Source organism: Lissotriton helveticus, chromosome 4_1 (genome assembly GCF_964261635.1).
Source record: "Lissotriton helveticus chromosome 4_1, aLisHel1.1, whole genome shotgun sequence".
Lineage (NCBI taxonomy): Eukaryota > Metazoa > Chordata > Amphibia > Caudata > Salamandridae > Lissotriton > Lissotriton helveticus.
In genome coordinates this window covers 420,326,035-420,341,551 of record NC_136063.1, presented here as the reverse complement: position 1 = coordinate 420,341,551, position 15,517 = coordinate 420,326,035, and the positions used below count along the sequence as shown (strand labels likewise).

Genomic DNA, 15,517 nt, shown 5'->3' with positions numbered 1-15,517 from the left:
GACCTGAAGTTTCAGTGGGCCCAGCATCAGGGCAACCTATCCGACTACGTCCTGATCTCGGAGGGCACTGCGAGACAGCTGCAGTGGTGGCTTACGGACCGCGATTGGGTCAGCGGCAGATCCCTCTCCCTTCCCCAACCGGAGCACGTAGTTGTGACGGACGCGTCCCTCCAGGGCTGGGGAGGCCACATGGGAGAGGCGGAGATCAGAGGCCTCTGGTCTCCGGCGGAGACCCGGCTCCACATCAACCTGTTGGAGCTTCGGGCGATTCGTCTGGCACTGAAGGCATTCCTCCCCTCTGTCCGGGGGAGTGTAGTGCAGGTATTCACGGACAACACCACCGCCATGTGGTACTGCAACAACAAGGCGGGGTGGGGTCGTGGATCCTTTGTCAAGAGACTCTTCGCCTTTGGCAATGGCTGGAACGCCAGGGCGTGACCCTGGTGGCTCAACACCTGGCAGGTTCTCTGAACGCCAGGGCGGACGAGCTCAGTCGTCGGTGCATGATGGATCACGAATGGCGTCTGAACTCGGACGTGGCGCAAGGCCTCTTTCAGCAGTGGGTAGAGCCTTGGTTAGATCTATTCGCCACCGAAGAGAACGCGCAATGTCATCAGTTCTGCGCGTTGGAATTTCCAAGGCGGCACTCGCTCGGAGACGCTTTTCGTCGCGAGTGGAGTTGCGGTCTGTTGTACGCCTTTCCGCCTATACCACTTCTGCCCAGAGTGCTGAAGAAGATCAAGCGCGACCGGGCCCAAGTCATCCTTGTGGCTCCGGACTGGGCGAGAAGGTACTGGTATCCAGAGCTAGTCAGTATGTCAGTCGATCCCCCGGTTCGTCTGCCTCTTCAGGAGGACCTTCTGTCGCATCAGCAGGGGACGGTCCTCCACCCGAACCTGTCCAGTCTCCACCTCCATGCTTGGAGATTGAGCGGCGACAGTTGAGGCCATTTGACTTGCCTCCTGAAGTTTGTAACATCATTCTGGCAGCCAGGCGTCCCTCCACAAAGTCAGTATACGCCTGCAGGTGGAACAGATTTGTGGCATGGTGCACAGCAAAGGCTGTGGATCCCCTCAATGCCCCTCTTTCTGAGGTCCTTCTCTTCCTTCTTTCTCTTGCCCAGCAGGGCTCTGCTCTGGGCACTATCAATGGCTACCTTTCTGCCCTTTCAGCCTTTCTCAGGCTGCCTGATCAACCTTCTTTGTTCAAGTCCCCTATTGTTAATCGATTTCTTAAGGGCATCACACACACGTTTCCTCCTGTTCCGTTTGTGATGCCTCAGTGGGACTTGAACCTGGTTCTTACATTTCTGATGTGCGCTCCCTTTGAGCCACTTCACAACTGTCCTCTTCGCCTTCTGACTTTGAAGACTGCTTTCCTGGTTGCCATCACCTCTGCCAGGAGAGTGAGTGAGCTCCAGGCCCTTTCTTGTACTCCACCTTTCCTTTCTGTCCATCTGGACAAAGTGGTGCTGGGTACCAAATCTTCTTTCCTGCCCAAGGTTGTCACGGCCTTCCACATCGGGCAGTCTATCACCTTGCCAGCCTTCTTTCCGCCACCGCATCCCTCTAAAGAGGAAGAGCGGCTCCACCGTCTGGACCCAAAACGTGCGCTCTCATTCTACTTGGATCGCACACGCCAGTTCCGGGTGGATGACCAACTCTTTGTTGGTTACGTGGGCGCGAAGAAGGGGAAAGCGGTGCACAGGAGGACCATCTCCCGGTGGATCATCCTGTGTATCCAGGCATGCTACTCCTTTGCTAGGAAGGAGCCTCCTGCTGGATTGCGGGCTCATTCTACCCGAGCCACGGCGACTACCACTGCCCTGGGCAGGGGTGTGCCCTTACAAGACATCTGTCAGGCGGCTACGTGGGCATCGCTGCACACGTTTGCAAGACACTACTGCCTGGACAGCCAAGTCCGGAGGGATGGCTTCTTTGGCCGTTCCGTCCTCCAGGACTTTCTGGTGTGATTATTGGTTCGCAGACCCACCACCGGGGTTGGTATTGCTGGGGTATCTATTCTAAGGTAAGGAATCTAATACTAACGTGTCTCTTTCAGATGCACACGTTACTACTTGTGTAACGATATATCTGTAAGAGACATTAGTTAGTATTAGATTCCTTACCGACCCACCCATCCTCCCCGTTCTGCGAACCAATATCTAGGGTTAGGGTTGTCCCCTTTCAGGGCTCTAGTTTCAATGGCACCAGTGTTGGTTTTTAACATGGCTCTGCGTTTCTGGCGCGGAAAAGCTGTGTCTTAGAACTGACGTCAGCACGCGCAGGCGGCGTCTAAGTACTCCGACGACGTCATCACGGCGCCACGACGCCGACGACAGAGGCGGAGCCGCAGACGACGCCTACCGACGCGCAAGGGCACTGCTACGCAAAAATTTCCGGATCCAGTCTGACGCCTGGGGATATTCTAAGGTAAGGAATCTAATACTAACTAATGTCTCCTACAGATATATCGTTACACAAGTAGTAACTTGTGCAACATGTACACTGTCTGAGGACCCTGTTCTCACCTCCACTTCGTGCCATGTTAAACCAGAGGCATCAAAATATATCTCACTTTGCTTTACAATTCATACTGTAAACCAAACTTGATAAACGTCAGAAGACATCTGCTCCATTAATTGCATATTCTGTTTTCACTTTTTTCGTCCAGCCATTACTTTCACACTTCCAACCCGAGCTGATTAGCTCTCTTTGCCGAAGTAGTGTTCTAGTGGTTTTCCAAACATTTCACGGACTCTGGTGCCAATCAGATGTGCCTAATATAGCACTATCTTCACATGCAAATAATGTTTATTTCTACACTCTTGCATTCTCAAATTGCATGCTTTCTCGAAAAGCGCGTTTTTATTCCTAAACTTCGACATGAAAAACGGACCTCTGCTTTAAACTTCTGATTGTCGCCTCTCCTTTTTCTTTCAAATGGATCTCTCCTTCCTATCCATCCTCTGCATGCCTCCTTTCTGTGAGCACAACCTTCTCTATGTCACACATGTTTGCCTTAATCCTCTCTTTCTCTATATCTGCAAATTCCTATAAATCCTTTCAAAGATCTCAACCTCTCCTTTTTTGAAAATCATACTCCTGCACCCTATCAGTACCTAATATCCTCTGGCTCAACTGTTGTCACCATTAAATATCTGCATGAACTCATATAGCCCCCTCCCCCACTAATGATCCCACTTAACTCATTTCAGTTTAGTCTACCACAAACAAACTGGTGTGAATGCATGGAATGTTTGTTGAGCCAATAATACTAATGCCAATAGTCAATAATAACAATGGACTAACCACTAACCTTGGTTTCCGGAGCAGCGTGCAGCCCGGTGTGAAAGGCTTCAACGCCTCGTCTTGGGTAGCATGTGCTATATAGATGAAATTACAGTACAATACAATCAGGACTCTTCAGTGAGTAGTAGCTCGAGGTTTTTTGATCGATCTTTATATTTTAGTAGTCAAATTGGTTTGAATATTGCTAGTACCTTTGCTTAATGGCTTAGACCCGCTGTTACAAGATCACAATACTGTCTTGAGATCAGGGGTGTCTCCTCCACAATGGTGGAGGAGCTTTGCCCTAATACGTGCTTCAGAGCCAACAAATGAAAAATAAAACTATGTTCTAGCATCGTTTTATTTTCCATTTGCTGGCTCTAAGCCAGCTTATGCAGGGAGGGGAGAGACACAGAAGGAGGAGTGCTGTGTGCACTCCCTAATTGTGTATATGTGCTTGACCAGCGGTCTCAGGTCGACCGAAACACACATACACACTTCGGTTTCTCCAGCCTGACTGCATTGACCCGCCGTGCTGGAGAAACCTCCACATACTCCCTGGCCTGAGAGAAGTGTCTTTTAAGCCCGCTCAGGCCAATCCCCGTGCTGCTCTCCTGTTAGGAGAGCAGCATGGGGATTGGATGGTAGTCTATGACATGATCCCAGTGTCTGCTTGGACAAGGAAGAGAAGAGAAAGCGGGAGGCAGCCGGCACCTTAAGGTAAGTTATTTTTTTATATATTCTAATAGCCCCCCCCCCCGTGTGTGCTCCCCCTCCCGTGTTCCCTACACCTGTATCACCACCCTTCGTTAGTGGCGGCCGCCACTGCTTGAGATTTCCTGTTTATCTAGCAGGAATTATTATCATGTTGTTGTGATGCGAAGGGCAAAATTATATCGTCCACAAGTAGACAGATTGGGTGCTCTAAATTAGTAGGTGCTTCTGAAACTCATAAAACGTATTTTTTATTAAGTGTGTAATATTTATAAACTATAAAATAGTATTTTGAAGTTGGATTAATTTTAGCACTATCATTTATTTGGAAGCAACTTTGTAACACATAGTAGAGGCAATTCAAATTTTCCATACCCAATTTAAGAAATATTCCTAAAAATCGAATTGTATCTACTTTCTCCAAATCAATCCGAACTTTTCTACAATGTTCTACATCTACAGCCACCTTCCTTACATTATGTTTGTAAATGGGAATGCCGGATGAGCTAACTATGCAGTAAGGTTCAAAGTGACCAAAGATTGACAGGTTGAAGAGGAAGCAAAACAGTGTGCCATTAGGAAGGAAGGATGAGGCCGATTCCAGAATAGTTGACTGGAACTGCTGTGCTGTGACTGGTGAGACTGGCAGGACAGTGAGTGTTTGTTAAGCATGAGTGAGGTGCTTGTAGCCACTGCCTAGGAGGAGTGACCAAGAAGAAGACATTGTTCATGTTTATACAGGACCATGATCTTTAGTCCCTGCAGCTACATGTGCACACCAAGGATATTTGTCGGCTTCTATACGGGTTAGCAGCAGTCACAGTGCCCAAACCTAGATATGCTGCTTGAAAGGCATAGGTATTGCAGAGTTGGGGGACACACTTTATTTATTTATTTTTTGTATTTGTAAGGCGCGCAGCTACCCACAAAGGGTTTCCCTTGCTATATTGATATTGCTTTATTTTCTGCCTCCTAAAACCTTACACTTCCCATTGCATTTCTGTGGGAAGCTTGAAAAGCTGTGTTCAGAAAGGATTGGGCAGGTACGGTATACAAGAGAGTTACTGTCTGGCCCTGCAATTGCTCACAACCACTCTGACAGTACCACTGATTTGTCAGAAACATTACAGTTCTTTACCGTGATCTAACAGTCACAGTAATCAATGGTGCTTCAGTCCTGAGGAAGCGAGACAGTTGTCCCAGAAACACGTATTGATTGGCTGTAACTAGAATCACTGGAAAGCATAATAAAACTGGCACATAGAAGGACCCAGGTCCAGAACTGTTTGCGTAGCATTTATCTGAAGACATTCATAAGAGAAGCCTTTAGGACTGATGTCTCAGCACTCCTTTGCTGTATTGAAGGTATTCTGTTTTACAATTATGGAAGGGATCCAACTGAATGTGGGAAGAGATCTCAGTATTCCCTCAAGGAGAATTATCGTTTTAAGGGAACTCCATTATCACTTTAAGGAGACTCACCAGCTTTGGGACTTTTGTCTTTTTTAATGAGGACATTTTGGACTTTTGTTCTTGATACATGGACCATTTGTTCTTATGACATTTCGGTGATGAATGGTGAAATTGATGTTTTATATATCTGTGAATTAAACAGTGAAATTAGGTGCACGCGATTTTAATACATTATGATTTTGACATTTTTGCTCCTCCCCCAAATACATGCATTTATTGCATAGCACAGTTTAAAAGCTGTTCAGCATGCCATTCTCATATTTTGAATTTGTATTTTTAGGTAGGATACAAACACATGCTGATATCAAAAGCGATAATTCTCTACATTGTTAGCTATGTACTTCTGTGTGTGGGTGGATCTTATTCAGCGTATTCAAATAAATCTGATGCACTTTAAAAAAAATATATATGCATTATGTATATTTCTTCTCTGATGTACAGTGCACAATAATTTCGTAAATTAGATATTTGTTTTACTTCAATGAACTTGTAAAGTATAAAGACATTACTTAATTTGCATAAAATATGTACGTATTGTATATTATATTTTATAACCAGTATCCAAAATCATTGGAATATTTCATTACATTATAATATTGCATCAGCTACTAAATACTTTTTCTTAGTTGTATCTTCCTCCTTGATTTCTAAGAATGCTAATCAAATAGGGGGACAGTCAAGAATTACGGAACATAGAATGTGGTTCAAGAGCTGCAAAGTATAAAAATCGCAAAATAAGTCTCTTACATAAAAAGTAATGCATCGTTAATACTGGATAAATGTCTCTGGGTGAACCCAACTAGTTCACTTGCGTGCCAATTTGTGCTAAAGAGTAATTTTACTCTTTGAAAACGAATCTGTCTCAGCACAAGAAAAGGGATTTGTGCATACTTGCCAAAGGCAAGGAATGTGTTTGAAGACATTCTGATTAGGAGAGAAAGAGGCTATACAGTACTGGAGCCTTATCAGAATATTACTGAGGGCTACACGCGAAGCAGTAGGCCCAGTATCCTTCCTCGATCCCGCCTCGGCGTTGTCCCGCAGGTTCAGCCCCTGCACAGGCTGCCGAGTGGAATCCTTCAGCATCACCCTCTGTGCACTGGCTGGAAGCACTTATGACGCCGTTCATCATAATAGTTTAATTGCTTCAGTGGCGCACTACATCAACCATGTGATTGTCGAAGGACCACACGCAAGCAGACCAAAGAGTTTCCCTTGGAAAGTGGTCTTAGGCTATCTTTGCCCATGTCACGTTGTACGAGCAGCACTTCATTAACATGCCAGTCATGCACGCATGCACACAGCAGAGCAAACACTGAGCTCCTGGGCCTCATAAACGCATGTTATCAGGCCCAGCGCGCTCTCCAACACTCACTGTGCTTGTCCTATGTGCGGGGGCTCTCTCCTTTCTGGGGTGGGTTTTTATATAAACCAAATGACTCGTAGAGGTGGCCGATGACGTGCAAGCGGAGATCTAAACACACGCTTTGCCTTTGAACCACGTTCCTGTTATTCCCCTGTCTGGACTTGTGGCAATATTTAAAATGTAAAACAGCAGTGAGTGTCAGGACCAGAGATTTTCTTGCAAGGCCGTTAACAGTTGGCTACTGCTGGCGCCTGCCTGCTGGCGCCTGCCCCTGCGCCCACCGGTGCGGCCCTCTCCTTCTGTCTGTGATATGTCCTGTGTCAGCCCTGTCGCTAGATATGTTGATCCATTGAACCCCAACTCAATGTGTGCAGCGTAAAAACCAATATATCCGTTAAATGGTACCATTTGTTTCAAGTAAGTAGTGTTCCACATGTAAGTCAGAGGAAGCCTGAGTTGTTCCATGTCAGGTTTTAAAAAAAAAGGTTAGGTTTCATTGAGCAGGACAGCCATATGGTAATAAGGTGGTGTCCGAGTTTTTATGTCGAGGGCATTTATCTGGGACTGCAGGGAACATAGCAAACACAAGTAGATGGTGGACGGAGCGCTGACATTTTTCAGACACTCACCCCCAGTCACAGATCTGGGTTGAATCCATCATCGTTCTTTAGCTCTCTTTGCCACCTCAGTTCAGACTTACCTATATGCAAATCAGTCTTGACCCTGTGTCTCATGGGAACTGCCAAGCCAGGTCTTCCCTGAACCGGAAACAAGCATCCTGGGACCGTTTTTTTTTTGTTTTTTTGGGGGGCAAAGACTTTTACTAAGTGCTTAAAAGTTTGTGATACATAGTTTTCAAGGAAGTGGTACCGCCCCCTTAGGGAAGGCAGTCCACTTTAACTTTTTAATCAATGCATTAAAACATTTACAAATCAACAGTTTGGGGTTCAGAAATGTCTGCAGATTGCGCTTGCAGTTTTTAATGGGGCCACTTTAAAGAGTCCAGTGGGGTGGGGTGGGGGGGGGGTTAGTTACAGTTCTTCCCTTTCCTCACTTTTCTGCTTGTCCATGGCTGCATAGTCTCTAAGCAGGCTGAGCACCATCCTGCGGCACCCTTCTCGGTTCACCACCTCTCCATTGGTCACCAGGCGGGTCCTGGCGAACAGGAGAATGTCCTTAATACAGCAGAGGAGCCTCCAGCACCCCTGGATAGCTTCCTCTGTGTGTGTCCCTGGAAACAGCCCGTACATCATGGACTGTTCAGTAATGTTCTCGTAGGGGATAAGGGCTAGCAGTTCTTGTCGTAAGGCAGCCCTTAGTCTCTGGGCAAAGGGGCATGCCCAGAAGAGGTGGTGTGCAGATTCCTCTGCGGGGCATCCCCATGGGCAGTTCCTGTGTGGGCACAGGCCTCTGCTGTGCATGAAGGACCTCACTGGCAGGACCCCCTTCACAGTCATCCATGCTCTGTCCTTGTGTCTGTTTGTCAGACTTGGGGAGGATACATTTCCCCACACGTGCGTTGCCGTTGATTGTGGCAGGTCGCTCACTGGTTCGGTGGTGTCCCTGGTCCTGATCAGTTTGCGGATTGTCTTGGGCTTCCAAAGGCAGGGAGTGACACTGTTCAGCCCAAATTCACCCACAAACCTTTCCACCTCCCTGTAGTACCATGGGAGGTCCCAGTTGAAAGTCACTGCATTTTCCCACTTATCCCATCCCAGCCGTCTCCACACCGGGTGAAGGAAAAAGCGGAAGACTTTGTAGGCAGAGTGGTCTTTGTTCATATTTAACAGAGTTATTCGGACGCAGCCACACACAAAGAAAGCCCTGAGGATCGTTGGGATGTCGGGGACTGCCTTCCCCCCTTTGCGGTGTTGCTTGTGCATGACCGACCATTTCACCCTGTCCATCTTCGAGTGCCAGACGAAATGGAACACCATGCTGTTGATGGCCCGTGCTACGTTGGCCAGGAGTGGCCAGGCCTGTGTCACATACTGCAGCACGGGCAGGGCGTCGTTCCTGAGCACCAGAGCATTCCCTTCAATGCTCAGGTTTCTCAGGCTCCAGAGACCCAGTTTCTGTTTCACCTTGGCCAAGCGTTCGTTCCAGCTCTTCGCTGCCGCCCCTGGTCCTCCAAACCAGACGCCGAGGATCTTCATCAGTCCTGCCTCGATGGAGAAGGGGAGAGGCTCGTTGCAGAGGTCCCATCGCCCGAAGAGTTTGGCCTGCGACTTGTCCACGTTTATTTTCGCCCCTGATGCCTTGCCGAAGTCTGTGCACGCCTCCAGAAGGGATTTGACTGATTCTCCATCCGCGCAGAAGAGGGTAGCATCGCATCCTGGGACCGGTTTCTGGGTAACACCCTTCATCAGCCAGGTTAGCTTGAATCCAGTGGTAAAGTGAGCAAGGGACCCACATCTGGGCATACCCTTTCAACTTAGGTCGAACAAAGCAAACAAAAGGAGATGATGGACGGAGCGCTGCAACTTTTCAGACACTCACCCCCAATCACAGGTCTGGGTTGAATCCACCATCATTCTTTAGCTCACTTCGCCACCACAGTTCAGACTTAGCTATATGCAAATCAGTCTTGGCCCTGTACCTCATGGGAACAGTCCAGCCCGAACTGCCAAGCCAGGTGTTCCCTGAACCCGGAAACAAGCATCCTGGGATTGGTTTCTGGGTAACACCCTTCATCAGCCAGGTTAGCTTGAATCCAGTGGCAAAGTGAGCAAGGGACCCACGTCTGGGCATACCCTGACAACTTAGGGCGAACAAAGCAAACACAAGGAGACATTTTTTTATTGTCTTTATTAGGTTTCACTGAGCAGGACAAGGCCATATGGTAATAAAGTGGTGTCTAAGTTTTTACATCGATGGCATTTATCTGGGACTGCAGGGAACATGCCATGCAATTTCTGTGGTGAGAGATATGTGTGGTGTAAATAATTAAGGGGAACATGCATCATTGTTTTTTGCGGACTCAAAGGGTCAGATTCTCAGAATCTGCCCCTTTGCGACCACAATTTTTGCATTTGGGATGCATCATCCCAAATGCAAAAATCGCTATTTTAAGTAATCGCAAAAGTTGTGTTTACTTAATTTGCGATTGCATTGAGAGAATCCCACATTGCGATTCCTTAAATGCAATGCAACAAAAAAAATTGTGATTTTGCATTTAGGAAATGCAAATTACCATCAACTTAAAGTTGATGGTAATTTGCGAAAACTTTGAAAAATGCACAAAAGTGCATTTTTCAAAGTTCTGTGTTGCACACAAACATGCCCTTGGGGCATGTGGGTGTGCAACATGTTTTTTAATTGCACTTTCAGGGGTGCATCGGTTGTCCTTTTGGCACCCTTGAAATTGCATGCGCAATTTGCGAGTACCTAGTTGGAAACCATTCCTTATTTTCGATTCGCAATTTGCGAGTCGCAAATAAGTATTGTGTAAGAATCACAATTTTTTTTGCAATTCCTACCTGCATAAGGAATTGCGATTCCTAAATTGCGATTTCTTCAAGATTGCAATTTAGGAATTGCAATTCCTAAGCTTGATGCATGTGACCCTAAATTGAATATGCTTGAAACGTCCGTATCTAAATACTTTCGCCACATGTCTGAGGGCAGTGCAGTGGCAGCCGCCACAATCAAAAAGTGGTGGGGTGGGTGGAGGAGGTGCAGGGGGAGCACAGTCCCAGCAGACCCTGGGAGAGCATCACAGACTCCATGTGCAATCTCCACGCTGCTCTCATGGTATGAGAGGAGTGCGGGGACTGGCCTGAGCAAGCTGGTTTGACGCTCCGCTCAGGCACAGGGAGTCTGTGCTATTTCTCCAACCCGGCTGTTCAATACAGCTGGGTTGGTGAAACCTAAGTGTGCATGTGTGCTTTTCTGGCCTAAGGCGGCTGGCCAAACACACATGCGCACTTAAAAGTGCCCCAACCAGTCCTCCTCCCCCTCCCATGGCTCAGCCAGCAGGTGAAAAATTAAACAATGATGAAATATAATTTTATTTTTGCAGCTGCTTGATCTGTGCCAGTGGCGCGACACTCCTCCGCCATTGCTGAGGAACCTCCCCGTGGGCTATGTGCCATTCTGTGTCCTACAGGGTTTCGATTAGATCTAGCTCCCATGTAGCTTTCCAGTCAACCAGTTCATGGCACAGTTTTTTTCCTAAACGCATCATATAGATGGGTTATCTTGTAGAGAGCCCGCCTCCATGTCAGAAACAATTGCAATATCTTGTCTGTTTCTGGTTCAGCTTCACTGTGCCTCCATATGGTCATAACAGCATTGTACACTAACCCTGGTGCAATTCGTATACGTCTTTCAGTCTGTCAAAGTTCATAAGAATTTCTGAATTGTAAAGGTGACCCTTCTGGGTTACCAATGACCTAGTTCATGCGGTGCAGTTGGATATTAGTTAAATAATGCTGAATTTAGGCATGCACCATAAGGAAATCTGAGGTGTATATACCACTATCTGTTCTGAGTAAGTATCTGTTTCAAGAATATTTTGCATTTTTTAGTAGTACTGGTGCTGACCCAGCACAGGGTTTCTTGATAATAATATACCCTGAATCTTTTGATTTACTTATTGCTGCTTCAATGTAAAGTATTTCAGGGAACCCGCAGAGGTCAACCAGGTTACCACCCATTGCAGCTGCACCACCAGGGCACCTAGGCCTTGCTCCTCCCATGGCGGATACATCTTGACTAGAGAAACTTGTTGCATTTTGGTCCACTCATCCAAGCGTTGACAGGGTTAACTTCCTCCAAAATTTCACTAAAGTTCTGGCAGTTGAGAGTAGCCCGACAGGTTCCGTTCTACTATGTCTGTAGAGTGAGTGCCTGTACACATTTATGCCTAAATAAATAAAGGTTTAAATTCAAACTGTCGTGTCCAGGACAAGGGCACTAGGACCCTGGGACAATACAGAGGTGAGTGACACCGGACACCACATCCGGTCAAGGGGCGGGGAGAGGGGACATTCTGCTGCTGGACCTCGAGGTAAGAGGTCATGATCTGTGTATGCTGGAACCACGAAGAATAAAGACATACCTACAAACCAACATCGTGTCCTGTGTGGTTTCCTGGGTTCGAGGACACGACAACTGGCGACGAAGGAGGATCGGAGCCCATCGGCGTGCAGAAATCGCGATTTTAAACCAGGAGCCCACCCTGGATCGCGGATCGCGTTGTGACCGGAGCGAGAAGAGGACGGAAGTGCCATCGAGAAAGCGCAGCGACGCGGGAGCCCACCCCGATCGCTGCAGGAGAAAAGCCAAGTGAGCTGGTAAGCGCCTAAGAAAAGCGCAAAGATTGAAGAAATTGGCGAGAGTCTCGGCGGCCATATTGGGATCAGGCGCCAGAGCCAATCAGAGCAGAGCCTACACGGGCGGCCATTTTGAAGTAAGGCATCGTCCTGATTGGCTGCGAAGTCGCGCGAGAATCCCGGCGGCCATTTTGAAGACAGGCGCGAGAGCCAATAGGAAGAGAGAATCAGCGCGGCGGCCATTTTGGGGTCAGGCAAAGCGCGCGGAAGCACAAAAAGGTGCAGGACAAAGTGAAAAACGACGATTAAGAGACAAAAAAGCACAGGAAGTGCCAGAAACAAATAAAGAAGAGAAATAAAGGAAGAAAAAGTGGGAAATATAACAAGAGGAATCACAAAAGCACAAGGGGTCACAAGAAGTGACAGGAATAAACAAAGGAAAATAAATAAAAGAAGAGAAGAAGAATATATAAAAGGAAGAAGCACAAAAAAGACAAGGAAAGAAGGTGACAGCACAATGAATAAGTGCAAATAAAGGAACAAAAGAGAACGTAAAGAAGATACAAAAGAACAAAGCACAGAAAAAGAGCAAAAAAAAATAGAAAAAGGCAAGAAGTAGAAGGAGGGAAAGGTGCTAATAAAGCACAAGCAATAAAGAACAAAAGACAAAGGACAGACAACAGAAGAAATAACAAAAGAGGGTCGAGGAGAACGCAGGAAGATAAAGATGACAGACCATAAGCCAGAAAGACAAAGTGCACAATACAGAAGACCACTACCATTCAACTTGTCGGAGCCACAAGTGGGAATTAGGTGGGAGAAGTGGATCAGACGTCTAGAAAGATACATGGACGCAACGGATGTGACAGAAGCAAAGAAATTGGGTTTATTGCTAAATTTTGCAGGCGATGACATTGAAGACCTTCTAGTGACGCTACCAACTGAGGAAACAACTAACTATGAGAAACTAAAGAAATGTTTAACGACCAAATTTGACCCGCAAAGAAATGTTGATTTCGAACGATACACTTTCGCAATTGCGTCTCAACGAATAGATGAAACATTAGATGACTTTGCAACCAGACTGAGAAAACTTGTGACGCATTGTGAATTTGACAAATTTGACAATGAACAAGCAATAAGATTGCGGATAATAGAAGGCTGCCGTGACACGGGGTTCTGCGCAAGAATCTTAAAAGAACCGACGTCACTAGAGAACATCCTGGCAATAGCAAGAGCGGAGGCGAGAGCAACAACACACGCAAAAGAAATGGAACGAGGAAAGGACGTAGGTGTGGAACAAGCACATCACATGACAAACAATTATCGCACAGGTGTCTGGAAAAAAGACAGGAATGAACAGACAGTGAGGAAACAACCTGAAGGAACTTGCTACAGGTGTGGAATGGAATTTCCACATCGAGGACCATGTCCAGCGTTTGGGCAAACATGCAGAAGATGCAACGGGAGGAATCACTACGCCAGCGTATGCCAAGGAACACAATTCAGGAACGACAGGGGAAGAACAGGGAGACCACAAGTATCGACAACCAGGCATGTCAGACATATAGAAACAGAAACTAGAAGCTCATCAATAGAATCAGGTGAAGAGGAAGAAGAAGAAAAAACGGAACGACTATATCACATGTCAGACATCCACATAGCTTCATCTGAACGCGTCCGCACAGAACCAACTGAAGAAAATAAAAATGAAAAGGAAACATGCCTGGCAGACGGAAGCAAAATGAAAAAGACAGATTCCGTGACCATAGGAGTAGGATCACACAAAACAAAATTCGTCCTGGACAGCGGCACAACACGCAACATTATGTGCATATCGGAATACGGAAAGATGAAGACAAAGCCGGCACTGAGGCCGTCCCGATTAGAGGTGTTCACTTGGGGGTCAAAGAAACCAGTGATTAACATGGGAAAATTCACAGAAGAGATAGCATATAAGGACAAAAAGATCAAAGAGGACATTCATGTGCTGCAGGGTGACGTCCCAGCGCCGTGCCTGCTGAGCAACATCACAACGAAAATGATGGGTGTCATGACCATGACATACAACATGTCAGAGGAAGGGAACACATTGAAGACAGATCACAGCGTAACTAAAGAACTGGAAAAAGATGATCCTGCCACAGACAACCCGCTGAGGGAGTTGACAAACAAAGGTAAACAATTCACATGGACCGAAGAACACTACAAAGCATCAAAGGAGATCAGACTTGCTAGGACAGCCGAAGACGACCAAGCACATGCTGACCAAAGGCCGCACAGAGGAATAAATGAAGATGGAAACGAAGTGGAACTGAAAGCGGTTGTGACACAACACCAACAAGGAAAAGATCACCGAAGACTAGTGGTGACACAAGAAAGCGAAAATGGAACGGTAATGAGGGAATCAAGAAGAATGAGAGTACCACACACAAAAAGGATAGAGAGAATGGAACAAGGAGACATTGCTGCAAGAGATCAAATAGCGAACGCAACAACAAAAGCTCATGAAAATAAAGGAAGACATGCGACAAAACGGAAAAGAAATAAAGGAGGCACCGAGCTGGTCAAGCAAGGACAAGTGAAGAAATACGGCAATGAGTTCCCCGGAAGCAAGTTGACGATGACAAAAGCAAAAGAACGGATGGCAAAAGCGGCAGTCTGGCCAGTGTCACGTCACCGAGCACCTTTCGCATGCCAGAAAGGCAGAAGCAAGAGAAGCGGCAAGGTCAAAGCCAGAACTGCAGAAATATACAGGAAAGGAAAGAGCTCAAGCGGATATAAAAAAACAGCGAAAAAAGAAAAACATGAAAGAAAAAGAGACTAATTGAGGAGGTGTAAAATGAAGTGGCCTATGGCCCATCGTGTATCATCAGTCTCTCTCTCTCTCTCTCTCTCTCTCTCTCTCTCTCTCTCTCTCTCTCTCTCTCTCTCTCTCTCTCTCTCTCTCTCTCTCTCTCTCTCTCTTTCTCTCTCTTTCTCTCTCTTTCTCTCTCTTTCTCTCTCTTTCTCTCTCTTTCTCTCTCTCTCTCTCTCTCTCTTTCTCTCTCTTTCTCTCTCTTTCTCTCTCTCTCTGTTCAAAAAGAAAAATGTTTGTTGTAACAAGGGGGGAGATGTCGTGTCCAGGACAAGCGCACTAGGACCCTGGGATAATACAGAGGTGAGGGGACACCGGACACCACATCCGGTCAAGGGGCAGGGAGAGGGGACATTCTGCTGCTGGACCTCGAGGTAAGAGGTCATGATCTGTGTATGCTGGAACCACGAAGAATAAAGACATACCTACAAACCAACATCGTGTCCTGTGTGGTTTCCTGGGTTCGAGGACACGACACAAACGATAAACTGAAAGTCATTTTTGAGCAAATGCTTTGAAGGGTTTTGTCCGTTAGTGGGAA

The 15,517-nt window shown here is 46.7% G+C and overlaps 2 protein-coding genes across 7 annotated transcripts in view; one reads left to right on the top strand and one right to left on the bottom strand.

The window, feature by feature from the left end:
- VPS13B (vacuolar protein sorting 13 homolog B) overlaps positions 1-15,517 on the top strand; it is a 3,181,000-nt gene that overhangs the window by 1,728,568 nt on the left and 1,436,915 nt on the right. The gene's annotated exons all lie outside the window — the stretch shown is intronic.
- LOC144826812 (uncharacterized) lies at positions 7,875-9,209 on the bottom strand. The gene has a single exon (XM_078685307.1). The coding sequence runs from the start codon at positions 9,207-9,209 to the stop codon at positions 7,875-7,877; it is 1,335 nt and encodes a 444-aa protein (XP_078541433.1).

Bases quoted from the DNA above. Each gene is read 5' to 3' on its own strand.
- LOC144826812 (XM_078685307.1), bottom strand. From the start codon at position 9,209: ATGAAGGGTGTTACCCAGAAACCGGTCCCAGGATGCGATGCTACCCTC.